Source organism: Salmo trutta, chromosome 23 (genome assembly GCF_901001165.1).
Source record: "Salmo trutta chromosome 23, fSalTru1.1, whole genome shotgun sequence".
NCBI lineage: Eukaryota > Metazoa > Chordata > Actinopteri > Salmoniformes > Salmonidae > Salmo > Salmo trutta.
The window spans coordinates 41,355,133-41,370,496 of NC_042979.1; the positions used below are offsets into that span (position 1 = coordinate 41,355,133).

The 15,364-nt window shown below is 41.8% G+C and overlaps 1 protein-coding gene across 2 annotated transcripts; it reads right to left on the reverse strand.

The window, feature by feature from the left end:
- Window positions 1-1,707: 1,707 nt before the first annotated feature.
- Window positions 1,708-15,331, reverse strand: LOC115160070 (DEP domain-containing protein 1B). 2 transcript variants are annotated; one of them, XM_029710326.1, is made up of 11 exons: window positions 15,090-15,331; window positions 5,553-5,818; window positions 4,935-5,076; window positions 4,466-4,593; window positions 4,217-4,347; window positions 4,034-4,081; window positions 3,690-3,830; window positions 3,173-3,339; window positions 2,858-3,034; window positions 2,171-2,356; window positions 1,708-2,063 (listed from the first exon to the last, which is right to left on the reverse strand). In XM_029710326.1, the coding sequence occupies exons 1-11, from the start codon at window positions 15,135-15,137 to the stop codon at window positions 1,899-1,901; spliced, it is 1,599 nt and encodes a 532-aa protein (XP_029566186.1). In that variant the 5' UTR covers window positions 15,138-15,331; the 3' UTR covers window positions 1,708-1,898. The 2 variants fall into 2 exon arrangements, with proteins under 2 accessions (XP_029566186.1, XP_029566187.1); XM_029710327.1 differs by lacking the exon at window positions 15,090-15,331 and adding an exon at window positions 6,028-6,057.
- Between the last annotated feature and the right edge of the window lie 33 nt (window positions 15,332-15,364).

Genomic DNA, 15,364 nt, shown 5'->3' on the forward strand with positions numbered 1-15,364 from the left:
TCTTTGCTGAGGTGCTATGCTAAAATAATCAAATGTTTTTCTTTCACCGTAAAGCCTTTTTGAAATAAGACAATGTGATTAGATTAACGAGTTGAGTATCTTTAAAATGCCGTATAATACTTGAATTTTAATTTTGAGATTATTTTGTTTTGAATATCGCGCCGTGCTATCTCACTGGTTGTTGTCCAACCAATCCCATTAGCGGGATTGTAGCCTCAAGAGGTAGTTTAAAGTTTAGTATTTGGTCCCATATTCATAGTATGCAATGATTACATCACGCTTGTGACTCTACAATCTTGTTGTATGCAATTTGCTGTTTGTTTTGGTTGTGTTTCAGATTATTTTGTGCCATATCGAAATGCTTGGTAAATAATGTATTGTGTCATTTGAGTCACTGTTATTATAAATAATACAATGTTTTTAAACAGTTCTACATTAAATGTGGATCCCCCATAATTACGGATAATCCTGAATGAATCATGAATAATGAGTTAGAAACTTAAAATCACAAATATCATTCCCCAAACATTACAATAATAGGAGAGGTTAGCATTTCTGGGGGTATGATATTTGTGCGTCTGTAACTTTCATCATTATTCATGATTTCATTAAGAACTATCAATAATCATGGTGGCATCCACATTAATGTAGAAGTGCTTAGAAACATTCTATTCTTCATATTTACAATAAAAAGTGACTCCAAAATTACAATACATTATTTACCATTAATTTCTATTGGGCACAAAATAATCTGAAACGCAACCAAAACAAACAGCAAGTGCATTCAACAAATGTGTATTCACAAGCTTGATGTAGTCATTGCGTGCTTTGAATATGGAACCAAATACGACACTTTTGACTACTTTAATACACATGTGAATTTGTTCCAATACTTTTGGTTCCCTAAAATGGCATGAAAATACCCTCAAATTAAAGCTGACAGTCTGCACTTTAACCCCATAGTCATTGTATCATTTCAAATCCAACGTGCTGCAGTACAGAGCCAAAACAACAACAAATTGTCCCTGTCCCAATACTTTTGGAGCTCACTGTAAATGGCCAATTGAAATGCATTTGACTTTTTAAAAAATTCAGTTTTCACTTGGTGAAAAAAAAAAAATGGGCCTCCCGAGTGGTGCAGCGGTCTAAGACACTGCATTGCTGTGCTAGAGGCGTCACTACAGACCCAGGTTCGATCCCGGGCTGTATCACAATCAGCTGTGATCGGAAGTCCCATAAGGCGGCGCACAATTGGCCCAGCGTCGTGGGAGGGTTTGGCCGGGGGGGCTTTACTTGGCACATCGCGCTCTAGCGACTCCTTTTGGCGGGCCGGGCGACTGCAGGCTGACCTGGTCGTCAGTTGAACGGTGTTTCCTACAACGCATTGGTGCGGGTGGCTTCCGGGTTAAGCGGACGGGTGCTTAGAACCATGACTCGACCTTCACCTCCCGAGCTCATTGGGGAGTTGCAGCGATGAGACAAGATCGAAATTGGGGAGAAAAAGGGGCTTATTTTTGTTTCGTTTTTTAAAACCAATTTAAACGTGGCACACAAATTTCTAATTCTACCTGTAGTGACCAATTCAATGGACCTGTTATACATGATAATTTCCATTCACTGTTTAATGTTGGCTAACACAAGCTGCCCTTTATGGATTCCTAGCGTCCTCTTCTTAGTTTACCAGTAGTTTCTACGATACTTCTCTTCTTTGTTTAACAGTAGTTTCTAGAATAGTAAGTCAAATTGGCAACACAATTCCATCTATTGCCACTTTACCCCTGTGAATTCTATTCTCATTGACCTGCTGTGGAATAAGCTCCTAACACTCCAACACCCATAATCCTCCCTGTCTCCTGGCCACACTGTAGAGGTCAGACGTGCAGAGTCAGAGGTGAGAGTTAGGCCCTAAAGCTCCAGCTCCTTTGGAAAGGCTGGAAGGGTTTCTTCAGGGTTAGGAGCATGAGCTGGGGTTTGAGCCGTGGAGCTTTCTCTGGTAAGACGGCAGCCTTGCTCTCCGCTGTGGGGAACCGCCTGCGGTAGATCTCCGGATAGGACTTCTGGAACTGAAGAATGGTAAGATGATTAGTTTACAGAGCGCCAGTAGGCTGGAGTTTGATCAATCCTGCCCTAGCAAAGTTAATATAGGGAAAGAGCTCTTCTTCGAGTGTACCTGCTTGAGTCTCTTCCTCTTGTCCTTGGCTGAGAGCTCAGTGTCGGCAATGAGGCCCTCCAGCAGCTCCTGCATGGGCCCCTGGGAGCTGGAGACTCTCTGCTCCTCAAACTCTGCCCTGCTAATCTTCCTGCAGTACGACGGAGACACTAGGGAGGCGTCTGTATCCGCACCGGCATACTTTATCTAGGGGTAGAGAAAGTGAGAGATGAAAAATACTTATTGGTCTGGGGTTGATAGAGGGAGAGGCTGTTAAGAATCCTGCATGTTCAATGAAAATCCATAGAGATTGAGTTGATGCAACTGTTAGGTAAATGTAAATATATAAAAGTGATCATAGTATATAGTAAGTTATGACATTATATAGCGGTTATTAAATTATCAGTCGCACTTGAACCCAGTATAGTGACAAAGCTTGAGAAATCAAACAATCGCTACCACACCAAGGGTAAAACAAAAGCACACCCTTTCACATATCAACATACACCATTTGACCAGGGTCGTGTTCATTAGGCACCAAATTGAAGAAAACGGGACTAAAATAGAGAGGAATTATCTGGATTTGTCCCATGAGAAATGCACATTTTCATTTTCCGTTGCGTGCCCTAATGAACACGACCCAAGACAGGCTGTCAGTGTACTTTCTCTGGGTTTGTAAACAGTATGCTATGACCGCGACAGGCTGACCTGTACCCTCCTGAGGTGGGAGAGGTGATCTTCCACATGTCTGTGCAGGTTAGAGGGCACCCTGAGGACACTGTCGTGGTGCTCCATCATGAAGGTGACCAGCTTGGTGGCCAGAAGCTCGTCCAGGTCCACCTCCTCTGCAGAGCCCAGGATGCAGCGCGAGAATGTCTGCACCATCTGACCACGAACAACGAGTGGGGAGTGAAAACAGAAAAATACAGTCACTTACTATGAAGAGCTTTGAAACCTAGTGGGAAAAAACCATATAACTGCAAGCCCTCCATAACAACAGTTACGATGGAAAGTAGTTTGTACCAGGGTGCGTGTTGCTATGGTGTCGTTAAGCGGGGGAAGGGCGGGGTTCTGGCAGACCCTGGCCATGAGGCGGAGGAGCAGCTGGAGTCTGCGGCGGTTGGCCGGTGGCAGGAGGAGGCTGCACACCTGGAGGGCCTCCGCTGCCACCTCTTTCTGCTGCAGCAGACCTGGGGGAAGAGATGGCTTAAGGTACACAGGACCTTCCCTGGCATTGCATTTATCCGTTTCTCATGTGGTTTTGATACAATTTTATTGGACTGTTTATTACAAACCAAATGGTCCACGATTGTTTGCCCAATTTAAATATGGTAAGGCAAGGCTACAGTAAGAGTTCTGTGTGGCCCTGAAGTGTTCCGTTTACATAACACATAACAAGAGGCGCTTCCTCTTCTACCTCACAAAGTGGCCATAGATCAGATTTTTTATATTTAACTGATAACAGAAATAATGCAGTGCTTCCTCTTCAGGAGTAGTGGTGTTTTCTACTATCATTGTTGTAAGTTGACACATTACTCACTGAGAATGTTGACAAAGACTTCATAGAGCTGGAAGGTCAACAGGGGCTCTTTGAGTCTCTGGAAGTACTCAGCCACCGTCCGCAGTACATCACGCTCAAAGCCTGGGTACATGGGCTGCTTGGTCTCCCTACCGTTGGGCCCTAAAGAAGAGAGAGATTCAAGCCTAACTTTATATACAAAACAAGAAGACCCAAAGCAAACATAAGCAGATGGTGGGTCTTGCTGTATTGGTAAGAGCACAAAACCTTACATACTGCAGCTAATTAATAACAAAGGTGAACCCAAAGCAGATGTTTAAATGGTAAGAGGAGAGGTTTATCATCATCAGTATAGCTTTACTCACAGTTGGCTAGGCACTTCATTGCTGATAGAACCCAATAGGGCATGTCCTCTGGTAATGCAAAACATGAGAAAATATCAAAAAAGTTCAACTATATTTTAGAATTTAGCCTTAGTTATTAAAATGTTAATCTTATACAGTAATAGTCATGAGCAATGTTACAGAATGACTGCAAAAGTTACATACCCGCTTTGTTCTTCACAATGACTATTCCTGTTTTGTTGACACTGAATACGTTGTGAATGATATGCTTGTCATTCACGTGTTTGGGATCCAACACTCCATCCATCGTCTTCAGACCCAGCACTCTCTGCAAACTAAAACAGAATGTAGTATTCAACAGTTGTAAAAGGAAAAGCAACGACACACACACACACAGTGTGACCTACAAGCGCAAGTCCATTGATGGTGTGTGGTGGATAGCTAGCTACGTACTGTGCGATTGTCATTTTCTTCCAGATTTGGTCGACTTGCTTGGGGGTGATGTCACTCCTGCGTATGATTTTGCACTCGTGCACCTCGCCAATGGCTATGCTGTGTCTCTTGTTCCACGTCTCTGAGTTCTGAGGAAAATACAAAACATAGAAATCTATGACACCAATGGAACCCTAAAATACTGTATATTAGTCCCGCTGGGACCACAAATACGAAAGATATATGCACACATAACTTAAGTCACGTTGGATACAAGTGTCTGCTAAATGGCATACATTATATTATTAGTAGTACATTTTAACATGTTTCCCAGTTTCTAAGTGCGTGTGTATAATAATAATAATTACGACATATTGTTGTGCCATCTCTAAAATGAAATAACAATTAAAAAAGGTCAGTGAAAACAGCAACAGCTAACTGTAAAGATAAACAGCTGTACTAGCCCTTGGACTCTCTCAGTTTCTCTCACCAGGATCAGAGACTTCATGGGGATCTTCTCTGGCTGCGGCAGTTCCTCGTAGTCGTCCCAGCGGATGAGCCGGGGCAGGTCGCAGTTCTCTGACACTGGGGGCCGCTGGGGCAGGGGCTTCAGGGGGGACGTAGGAGGGAACCTAGGGTCACAGAGGAGGGAAGTCAGGGGTATGAACAAATGAGGACAGACAACTCTGACCGGCAGCCCTTCCACACATTCATGCACATTTAAGGACCACAGGCATTCAGATGTCTTTATCGGCTAAATATCTCCTTAGACCACATAAAAGCAGACAGGGTCATTTCATGTCGCGTGTGCATTGGCCTTTTTTGACACATTACTTTGCCTGCCTACTCCTCTCATAGAGCGGCAGGTAGCCTAGTGATTTGGAGCGTTGGGCCAGTAAGCAGACTGGGTGAAAAACAAATTGTATCTGTCGATGTGGCCTTGAGCATAGCACCTAATTGCTCCTTTAAAAATAGCTTTTGATAAGAGAGTCTGGTATATTACCAAAATGTAAATATGCAGCAAAGTAGTCAGCCATGACACCTTAGTACCATGAAAGGCAATGACATTGAAAACACACATATCCCAATAAGAGGACATCATCATCACCTGTAGACTTGACCACTGTCCTCAAAGTCTTCTTTACCATAGCGGCCCTTGACATCCTCAACAACGTGGTTCTTCATGAATTTCCTGAGCAGTTGCAGGGTCTGGTACCGGGTCACCTCTGGCCCAAAGTTATGGTTTCGCTTCAGCAGCTCATGTAGCCAATCAACGGCCTCGGATCCAGTGAAGCTGTTGTCATAGCTACGGAAGTATGCCCAGTGTCTTTTCAGAGGCATGCCTCCACGGAAGAGCTTGATAGTTTCATTCCACTGCAGGACAGAGATCCATTCAAGAGTTTTATTTAACACATATTTAGTGTTAATAATGTGCTATGATGAGGAGTTACACCCTGTTTTTTAACAAATAACCTAGCCAGTAACACCCCAATCTCTACTTTCACATGGGGCATGTCAAATATAGGCCTAAATAACAAAATAAATGCATATGTAAAATACATGCAGGGATATCATTGGCTTACAATTGGCTCATTCATTCCCCTCCTCTCCCTTGTAACTATTCCCCAGGTTGTTGCTGTAAATGAGAATGTGTTCAGTCAACTTACCTGGTAAAATAACAGTAAAATAAAAATAAATAATATAAATCATGCGCTTTGAAGCTTAGGGACTACATAGTCCTCAGTTTAATACATGAAGCAACAGCTAGAGTGGTAGATCTCTCTATATACACAAACAGTACCAGTCAAAAGTTTGGACACCTACTCATTCAAGGATTTTTCTTTATTTTAACTATTTTATACATTGTAGAATAATAGTTAAGACATCAAAACTATGAAATAACACATGGAATCAATGTAGTAACCAAAAAAAGTGTTAAACAAATCAAAATATATTTTATTTTTGAGATTCTTCAAAGTAGCCACCCAAAGTAGCCGTCCAACTTATCCCAAACTGTGTTGAGGTCGGGTGATTGTGGAGGCCAGGTCATCTGATGCTGCACTCCATCACTCTCCTTCTTGGCCAAATAACCTTTACACAGCCTGGAAGTGTCTTGGGTCATTGTCCTGTTGAAAAACAAATGATAGTGGGACAAAGCGCAAACCAGATGGGATGGCGTATCGCTGCAGAATGCTGTGGTAGCCATGCTGGTTAAGTGTGCCTTGAATTCTAAATGAATCAACGACAGTGTCACCAGCAAAGCACCCCCACACCTCCTCCTCCTCCTCCTCCATGCTTCACGGTGGGAACAACACACGCAGAGATCATCCATTCACCTACTCTGCGTCTCACAAAGACACTGCGGTTGGAACCAAAAATCGCAAATTTGGACTGATCAGACCAAAAGGACAGATTTTCACCGGTCCATTGCTCGTGTTTCTTGGCCCAAGCAAGTCTCTTCTTCTTATTGGTGTCCTTTAGGGGTTTCTTTGCAGCAATTCGACCATGAAGACCTGATTCAATCAGTCTCCTCTGAACAGTTGATGTTGAGATGTCTGTTACCTGAACTCTGAAGCATTTATTTGGGCTGCAATTTCTGAGGCTGGTAACTCTAAGGAATTTATCCTCTACAGCAGAAGTAACTCTGGGTCTTCCTTTCCTGTGGCGGTCCTCATGAGAGCCAGTTTCATCATAGCGCTTGATGGTTTTTGCGACTGCACTTGAAGAAACTTTAGAAGTTCTTTCAATTTTCCAGATTGACTCACCATGTCTTAAAGTAATGATGGACTGTCGTTTTTCTTTGCTTATTTGAGCTGTTTTTGCCATAATATGGACTTGGTCAGGACCTGAAGCAAGGATATACCATTTGAAAGGAAACACAAGTTTGTGGAAATGTGAAAAGAATGTAGGAGAATAACACATATCTGGTAAAAGATAATACAAAGAAAAAACATGTTTTTTTGTACCATCATCTTTGAAATGCAAGAGAAAAGGCCAAAACGTATTATTACAGTCCAGGCACAATTTAGATTCTGGCCACTAGATGGCAGCAGTGTGTGTGCAAAGTTTTAGACTGATCCAATTAACCATTGCATTTCTGTTCAAAATGTTGTATCTAGACTGCCTAAACGTGCCTAATTGGTTTATTGAAACATTTTCAAGTTCATAACTGTGCACTCTCCTCAAACAATAGCATGGTATTCTTTCACTATAATAGCTTCTGAAAATTGGACAGTGCAGTTAAATTAACAAGAATTTAAGCTTTCTGCCAATATCAGATATGTCTATGTCCTGGGAAATGTTGTTGTTACTTACAACCTCATGCTAATCAAATTAGCTTACGTTAGCTCAACCGTCCCACGGGGGACCCACCCATCCTGTGGAGGTTAACTGAAATGCATTCCAGGTGACTGCCTTGCACACGTGGCATTTTCTCAACCAGCTTCATGAGGTAAAGGGTATCTACTTGGAAGAATTTGTTTAACACTTTTTTGGTTACTACATGATTCCGTGTGTTATTTCCTAGTTTTGATGTCTTCACTATTATTCTACAATGTAGAAAATAGTAAAAATAAAGAAAAACCCTTAAATGAGTTGGTGTGTCCAAACTTTTGACTGTAGCTAGATCAGGGATTGGCAACTGGCGGAGTGGCCCCCTTTTGTAGGCCCGCGGACCAATAAAAAAATATATAATAATATATAAATACATTTTTTAGGAACTCAGTCGGGGTCTCAAATTACTGTTGGCAGTTAGAATAATAGAATACACAAGGGTCAATTTTGAAATTTGGTTGTGCATCAGCAGTCACTCAATTAGCCCATGTCTGCTAAAAAAAAATTTTTTAAATTGAGATTGGTAAGTTAGTGTAGCGGCCAGCTATCTAAACTTGTAGAAAGCATGGTAGAATTAAGGACCGGGGTTTGGCCCATTGATCACCAGTTATCATATTAAAAACTGAAAACATTTGCTTCCACCCAATGGAAAAATTTCAGGAAATTTGTTATAAAATTGCAACCTTTTCTCTACGCCCCATTGCAAAATATGTAGAAGAAATTAACTTTAAAATGTAATTTTGGGGGGATGTGGGTATTCAGACCCCCTGCGGCCCCTCATGATGAGTTAAGTTTTTTTGTGGGCCCCATTCCATCAAAGTTGCCCATAGCTAGATCATGGTAATATACTGTAGCTCGGTAGATGGCTCCACATCAAAAGAAAGCTGCATAGTAACTCTGCCTAGATGGAGGGCTCTCACGTCTACGGCTAGTTTCCTAGACACAGATTAAGCCGAGTTCTGGATAAAAAGCCATTTCAATGAGATTCTCCATTGAACACTAGGTTTAATCATTGTCGGGGAAAATGGCCCATAATGTACAAGGATTTAGACGATGGCACATCTTCAAGACCATGTGTAAAAACTATACTAATGGTAGATGAAATTAGACAAACAAGTCAAGGAAATGCTGTATTCCAATGGAAATGCATATTTTAGGTACTTCATCTATCAGGTTTTTATAATATGGGCATTAGGCTACAATTTAAATCAATCCGTGACCATGTTCATTCTCACTACTAGTTAGAAGCAAAACCATTGTTTATAGTCTTTATTTCCTGTCCTCTGGGTTATCAGACTGGCAGCAATTAAAGTAATCTCCACAAAACAGTCCATTGCCTTCTGTAAATTAGGGTTAGAGAGACAATTTCGTTGTTCCATTTAATTCTGTGGTTAGACATGTCAATACAAATATGACAGTCTGCAGTTAATGGCTGTTGGCCAGAGGGTATCTTACCTTGGTAACGTTGGTTGGAGATTTGCCAGACATTCGGACCTTTAAACTTCAATAGCTCACAAACGTTTTGAACTACATAGCTCAGGTTAGGCTCTTTATAAAAAATAGAAAAAAGGTGTACAACATTGCACAGGTCTATTTTTCCGATTCTGACCAGTTTCATAATCACATGTCAAAGGACAATGCAACTGGTTGGGGACCATCAACAAAGTGCATGATCACAATATTACAATTTCAATAGCTCTTCAACCACATGACTTACCAATCTTATTTCCACTTTGTATTATTCCTTATATAGAGAGGCATGTGGCGCACCCTTTAGTTCTCATAAAACGATTCCTAGATTAAACATATATTTATTTTAAAAAATCCCTTAAAACTTATCAGTTCCTTTAATATGTGATGTAGACACCTCAAACCAACTTTGGAATGTTCAAAGGGACAATTGTTGAATTTCTTTTACCTTAATTTATTAGTTACATTTTGGCCTTTGAATATCAATAGCTCCTTGATCACATGACCTAGGCACTTTAAATCAACTGTGGAATGTTTGTATTATTCACAGGGTAGGGACACACATTGCATGTCTGCCATGAGTTTCACACAAAAGTAAGACTTTTTGCTCTGCAAAGTTGGACCGCCAGGTTTTGGGCATTCTGAATAGTATTGTGTTGAACAGTTTATCAGATTGTCACCTCTTATTTGGACTACTGCAATGCTCACCTCTATAGCCTCTCTGTCAATCCTCTTCAATATGTTCACAATTCTGTTGCTTCAGTGCTCACCCAGAAGGGTACACCATTTTGGTGTCTCCACTATGTCTCAATCTGTTTGCAGGCATTCTGATGGGCTGGCAAGGGGAGGGAAAATATAGTGTTCTCCCTCCTCTGGGTCCTTACCTGACGTTATGGTATAAAGTAAGGCTGCAGACTGTGAAGCATTGGATAAGTTTGCAGGCAGGCTGTATGCAACTTCTTACCATTGTGCACATTATCAGAATGCTTACAAGACAGTTGTTCACTCTATCCTTGGATCCTTCATTTCAAACCACTGGGACCCAAAAATTCCCTAATCCACACCAAAACCTGGGAAAACATCCCCTCTCCACCAACTCCCCTGCTCACCTACAAACCTCTCCATGTCCTGGCTCTTTCTACCTCTCTGACATGCTGCACACCTAAATCCCTTCCTTTTCACCCCCAACACCAGACTCCTGGCCACTGGGAACCTTGCCTTCAGTGACTTCAGCTCAGCTGCAGTCCTCTGAAACTCCTGGAACATCAATCAACCATTTGCATATTTAAAACCAGACTCACAAACCATCTCTTCAGACAACACCTATGTTACACTCCAATAATTACCCAGTCTCCCAGTTCCTTGTTAGATGTTTCGACTAGAACCAAAACGTGATCATTTTACTCCAGTGCTAGTCTGCTGGCTTCCTGTTAAGGCTCAATGTTTTACTGTTAACATACAAAGCGTTGCATGGACTTGCTTTTATCTCTGATTTGGTTCCACCGTACATACCTACGGTACGTGTTCTACAGTCATAAGACGAAGGACTCCTTATTGTCCCTAGAATTTGTAAGGAAACAGCCAGAGGCAGGGCTTTCTCCTATAGAGCTCCTCTTTTATTGGATGCTCTGCCGATCCATGTGAGAGACGCAGACTCGGTCTCAACCTTAAAGTCTTTACTGAAGACTCATCTGTTCAGTAGGTCCTATGATTGAGCGAAGTCTGGCTCAGGGGCGCGGAAGTGAATGGGAAGTCACTGGCGAGAGGAACCACCCTTGCCGTCTCTGCCTGGCCGGCTCCACACTCTCTTGGGATTCTCTGCCTCTGCACCCATTACGGAGTCTGTGTCACTGGCTTGTTCATGCTGTCCTATGCTTTCCCTATAAGGACGCATCGCATCATGCCAGGCTTTGCTCGCTACACTCGACTCCCTTGGGTGGGTTGAGTCACAGATGTGATCTTCCTGTCCGGTTTTGCTTACTCTAGGGCTAGTGTGGTAGGGGAGATCTTCCCGGGCTATACTCGGTATTGTCTCAGGGTAGTAAGTTAGTCGTCTGTTGATTTCCCCTGAGTGGTGCGGGAGCTGTGCTTTGATGTTTATCCTGCTTGATTGGCCCTGTCTGGGAGTCATTTTGGACAGGGCCAGTGTTGCCCAACCCCCACCCATCTTAGTCTCAAGTATATATCCTGCAATAGTCTATGTGCCGGGGGTCTAGAGTCAGTCTGTCCAATCTGGTGTACTGTGTGATCTAAGGATAGGAGAATTTGAGGAAGCATGCCTAAGGCCATACCGTACACAAGATAGGATAGGAGAATTTGAGAGAGCATGCCTATCTGGTGAAACTGTGTGAAGGCTGATTTCGTTACCTCAGCTGACCCTCAATTGAGAACAGGTAGAGAGGTTCAGCATTTTCAATTACTTAGAGGCTATTACAGACAGAAGCCTCAACTTCACTGAAAACAAAGTACATTTGACACTGAACTGCTATGGAGACGGAGGCGCCTCAACGTATTTCCCACAATCCTGCAGAGCTATTACACCTGCCACCTGTTACATCAAGCTGAGGAAGTCAGGCTGGGGTCTGCTGTCTGAGGCAACCTGTTACATCAAGCTGAGGAAGTCAGGCTGGGGTGTGCTGTCTGAGGCAACCTGTTACATCAAGCTGAGGAAGTCAGTCTGGGGTCTGCTGTCTGAGGGCAACAGTGCTCAGGCCTTAAGAGGCTGTATGACACACAGGCAAGGAAAAAAGCAACACAAATAGCATCGGACTCAATTCACAATCGGTGTGGCTTCTTCCAGAGCCTGCCCTTTGGTCTAAGATACGCTAAGTACACCAACATTCATGACCGACTGAGCCAGGGGCAGCTTCCTTCCCACTGCTCAATTATCATTTCCGATAGTTACATTTTTTACTTTTAGACCAAGGACCTAAGAAATTATGGTGAAAAATAATACATTTCTCCAAAAACCAAAGGGTGTGGAACATGCCTCTATGTAAGGAATAATGGACAGTGAGGTTGCTAAATCACATGGTTTCAAATATTTATATAAAAATTGTCTAAGGCAGTGTTCCCCAAACTCGGTCCTCAGGACTCCAAAGGAAACTCTAGCACTACACAGCTCATTCAAATAATTAAAGCTTGATGATTTGTTTATTATTTGAGTCAGCTGTGTAGTGCTACGGCAAAAACCAAAACATGCACCCCTTGGGGTCCCGAGGACCAAGTTTGGGAAACACTGGTCTAAGTGAATTTTGGGAAAACCAAAGGGTGTGCAGTGTGTCCCTCCCATTTGAGCAATACAAAGTTGGTTTGAGGTGCCTATGTGCTCGAAGAGCTATGGATTTTAAAGTTTTTTTTAATTTTTTTTTTACAATATACAGTGCCTTCAGAAAGTATTCAGATCCTGAATTTAAAATTGTTTAAATTGAGTTTGTGTGTCATATCAGTGGGATTATGTTTTGGGATATTGTCTTCTTTTTTTCCTTTTATTTTATTACAAATTAGATAAAAATTAACCGCTAAAGTTGTGTTCAGGGCAAATTCAACACAACAGAGTACCACTCTTCATATTTTCAAACATGGTGGTGGCTGCATCACATTATGGGTATGCTTCTCATCAGCAATAACTATTTTTTTATATAAATGGAATAGAGCTAAGCACAGGCAAAATCCCAGAGGAAAACCTGGTTCAGTCTGCTTTCCACCAGAAACTGAGACAAATTTACCTTTCAGCAGGACAATTACCTAAAACACAAGGCCAAATATACAGTGGAGTTGGTTACCAAGGCGACATTGAATGTTCCTGTATGACCTAGTTACATTTTTGACTTAAATCGACTTGAACATCTATGGCAAGACTTGAAAATGGCTGTTTAACAATGACCAAGCTACTTGAAGAATTTTTTTAAAGAATCATGTGCAAATATTGTGCAATCCAGGTGTGTAAAGCTCTTAGAAAGCTACCCAGAGAGATTCACAGCTGTAGTCGATGCCAAAAAGTGATTATAACATGTATTGACTCCGGAGTATGATTACTTACATAAATGAGATGTCTGTATTTCATTTAATATATTTTCAAAAATTGCTAAAAACATGTTTTCACTGTCATTATGGGGTATTATTTGAGTCAGCTGTGTATTGTGTGTAGATGGGTGAGAAAAAAAATATCAATATAATCCATTTTGAATTCCCGATGTCACAAAATGTGGAATAAGTCAAGAGGTACGAATACTTTAAGGCACTGTATATTTTTTTCAATATAGGAATCGTTTGAGAACTAAAGGGTGTGCAACATGCTTCTATATAAGGAATACTACAAAGTTGAAATGAGGTTGCTAAGTCACACTGAAGAGATAGTCATTTTAAAGTTTCAAATATTTATATAAAATCACGAAAGCGCCTTTTTGGGAAAACCAAAGGGTGAACAATGTATTTCCCTACATGTAAACATTCCAAAGTTGGGTTGAGGTGTCTAGGTCACATGGTCAAGGAGCTATTGAGTTTTAATAAATATACATAGAGATAATTTTTGGAGAACTAAAGGATCAATCAAATGTATTTATAAAGCCCTTTTTACATCAGCCGATGTCAAAGTGCTGTACAGAAACCCAGCCTAAAACCCCAAACAATGCAGATGTAGAAGCACATGCCTCTATAGAAGGTATAATACAAAGGGTGCGTTCATAAATTCACTCTGGCTATGTACTCAGATTTCAGAGCACTCATCTGAATGCGCCAGAGCGCAGAACTACTGATGAATTTACAAACGCGCTACACCTGTTGAATATGGCCGGTGTCAGTAAACTTCGGCAAAAAAATATGAAATTGTTGCCAGCAGCACAGTTAGTCACCAACACTCTGGATAACCAGCTCTGCTAGGGCAAGTAAAATGGTCAGAGTGAGGTGTTCTCTCATTTACGTCTGGAAGTAGCTAGGAAGCTAGCTAACTTTAGCCAGTTCGCTTGGGTGGTTGACTGCCGTTGAGGTCAGAACGCTCAGATCAACCCTACTCAGCAAGATCTCAGCAAGAAGAGGACTGGCCACCCCTCATAGCCTGGTTCCTCTCTAGGTTTCTTCCTAGGTTTTTGGCCTTTCTCAGGAGTTTTTCCTAGGGAGTTTTTCCCAGCCACCGTGCTTCTTTCACATGCATTGCTTGCTGTTTGGGGTTTTAGGCTGGGTTTCTGTACAGCACTTTGAGATTTCAGCTGATGTACGAAGGGCTATATAAATAAATTTGATTTGATCTTACATTGCGCTCTAAAATCCCTCAATTTAATAATGGACAATCTGACAACGCTCTCAATTTATGAATGCCTAGAACGCACTCTGGCACTTGAGTGAATTTACTAACGCACCCAAAGTTGAAATGAGGTTGCTAAGTCACGTGGTTAAAGCTATTGAAATTTGAATGTTGTTATCATGCACTTCGTTGTTGGTCCCTAATTAGTTGCATTGACGGTGCCACAGACTGCCTACACTTTTGCCGTGTGATTATGAAACTCCGTTCGGGGGAATCGGGAAAGTAAGACCTGTGCAATGTTTAACACATTTTTTCTTTCACAAAGAGCCTAACCTGAAGTTCTGACTGTCAAAGACACCAACTTTACCACGGTGAGAAACATTGCCAGAGTGCACTGGACAGCGCCGGAACGTTCCTTCTTCAACGCTAGCCAGCCAAGAGCAATACCTAGTTAGCGTTAGCCAAACAACTGTGTTTTATCCGATTAAACGACAAAAGTCTTACAACATAACCAACAAGCCATTTGGAAAATTAACGTTGCCTATGCAAATTACCACAAAACTAGCTAGCAAACATTACTAACATTGGACATAAACTCACCAACTTTGTTGCCCTGTATGGACCCGGTCCGATCATTTTACCTTCCATTCTGGTACAATATCACACACAAAAGTTACACAGCTTTCATAAACGAGAGGTTCTACCAAATATTATTGCAGACTATCGTTACTGCTGAAAACACAACATGGCATTGAGAAGCTAGCCTAGCTACGCCTCGCTGACCAACTTTGAATCTCGAGCGTCACATCTGAGCAATGCGATTGGAGCAGAGACAAGAAAACCCAGTCACATGATACGATGTCCAAATATGGAGA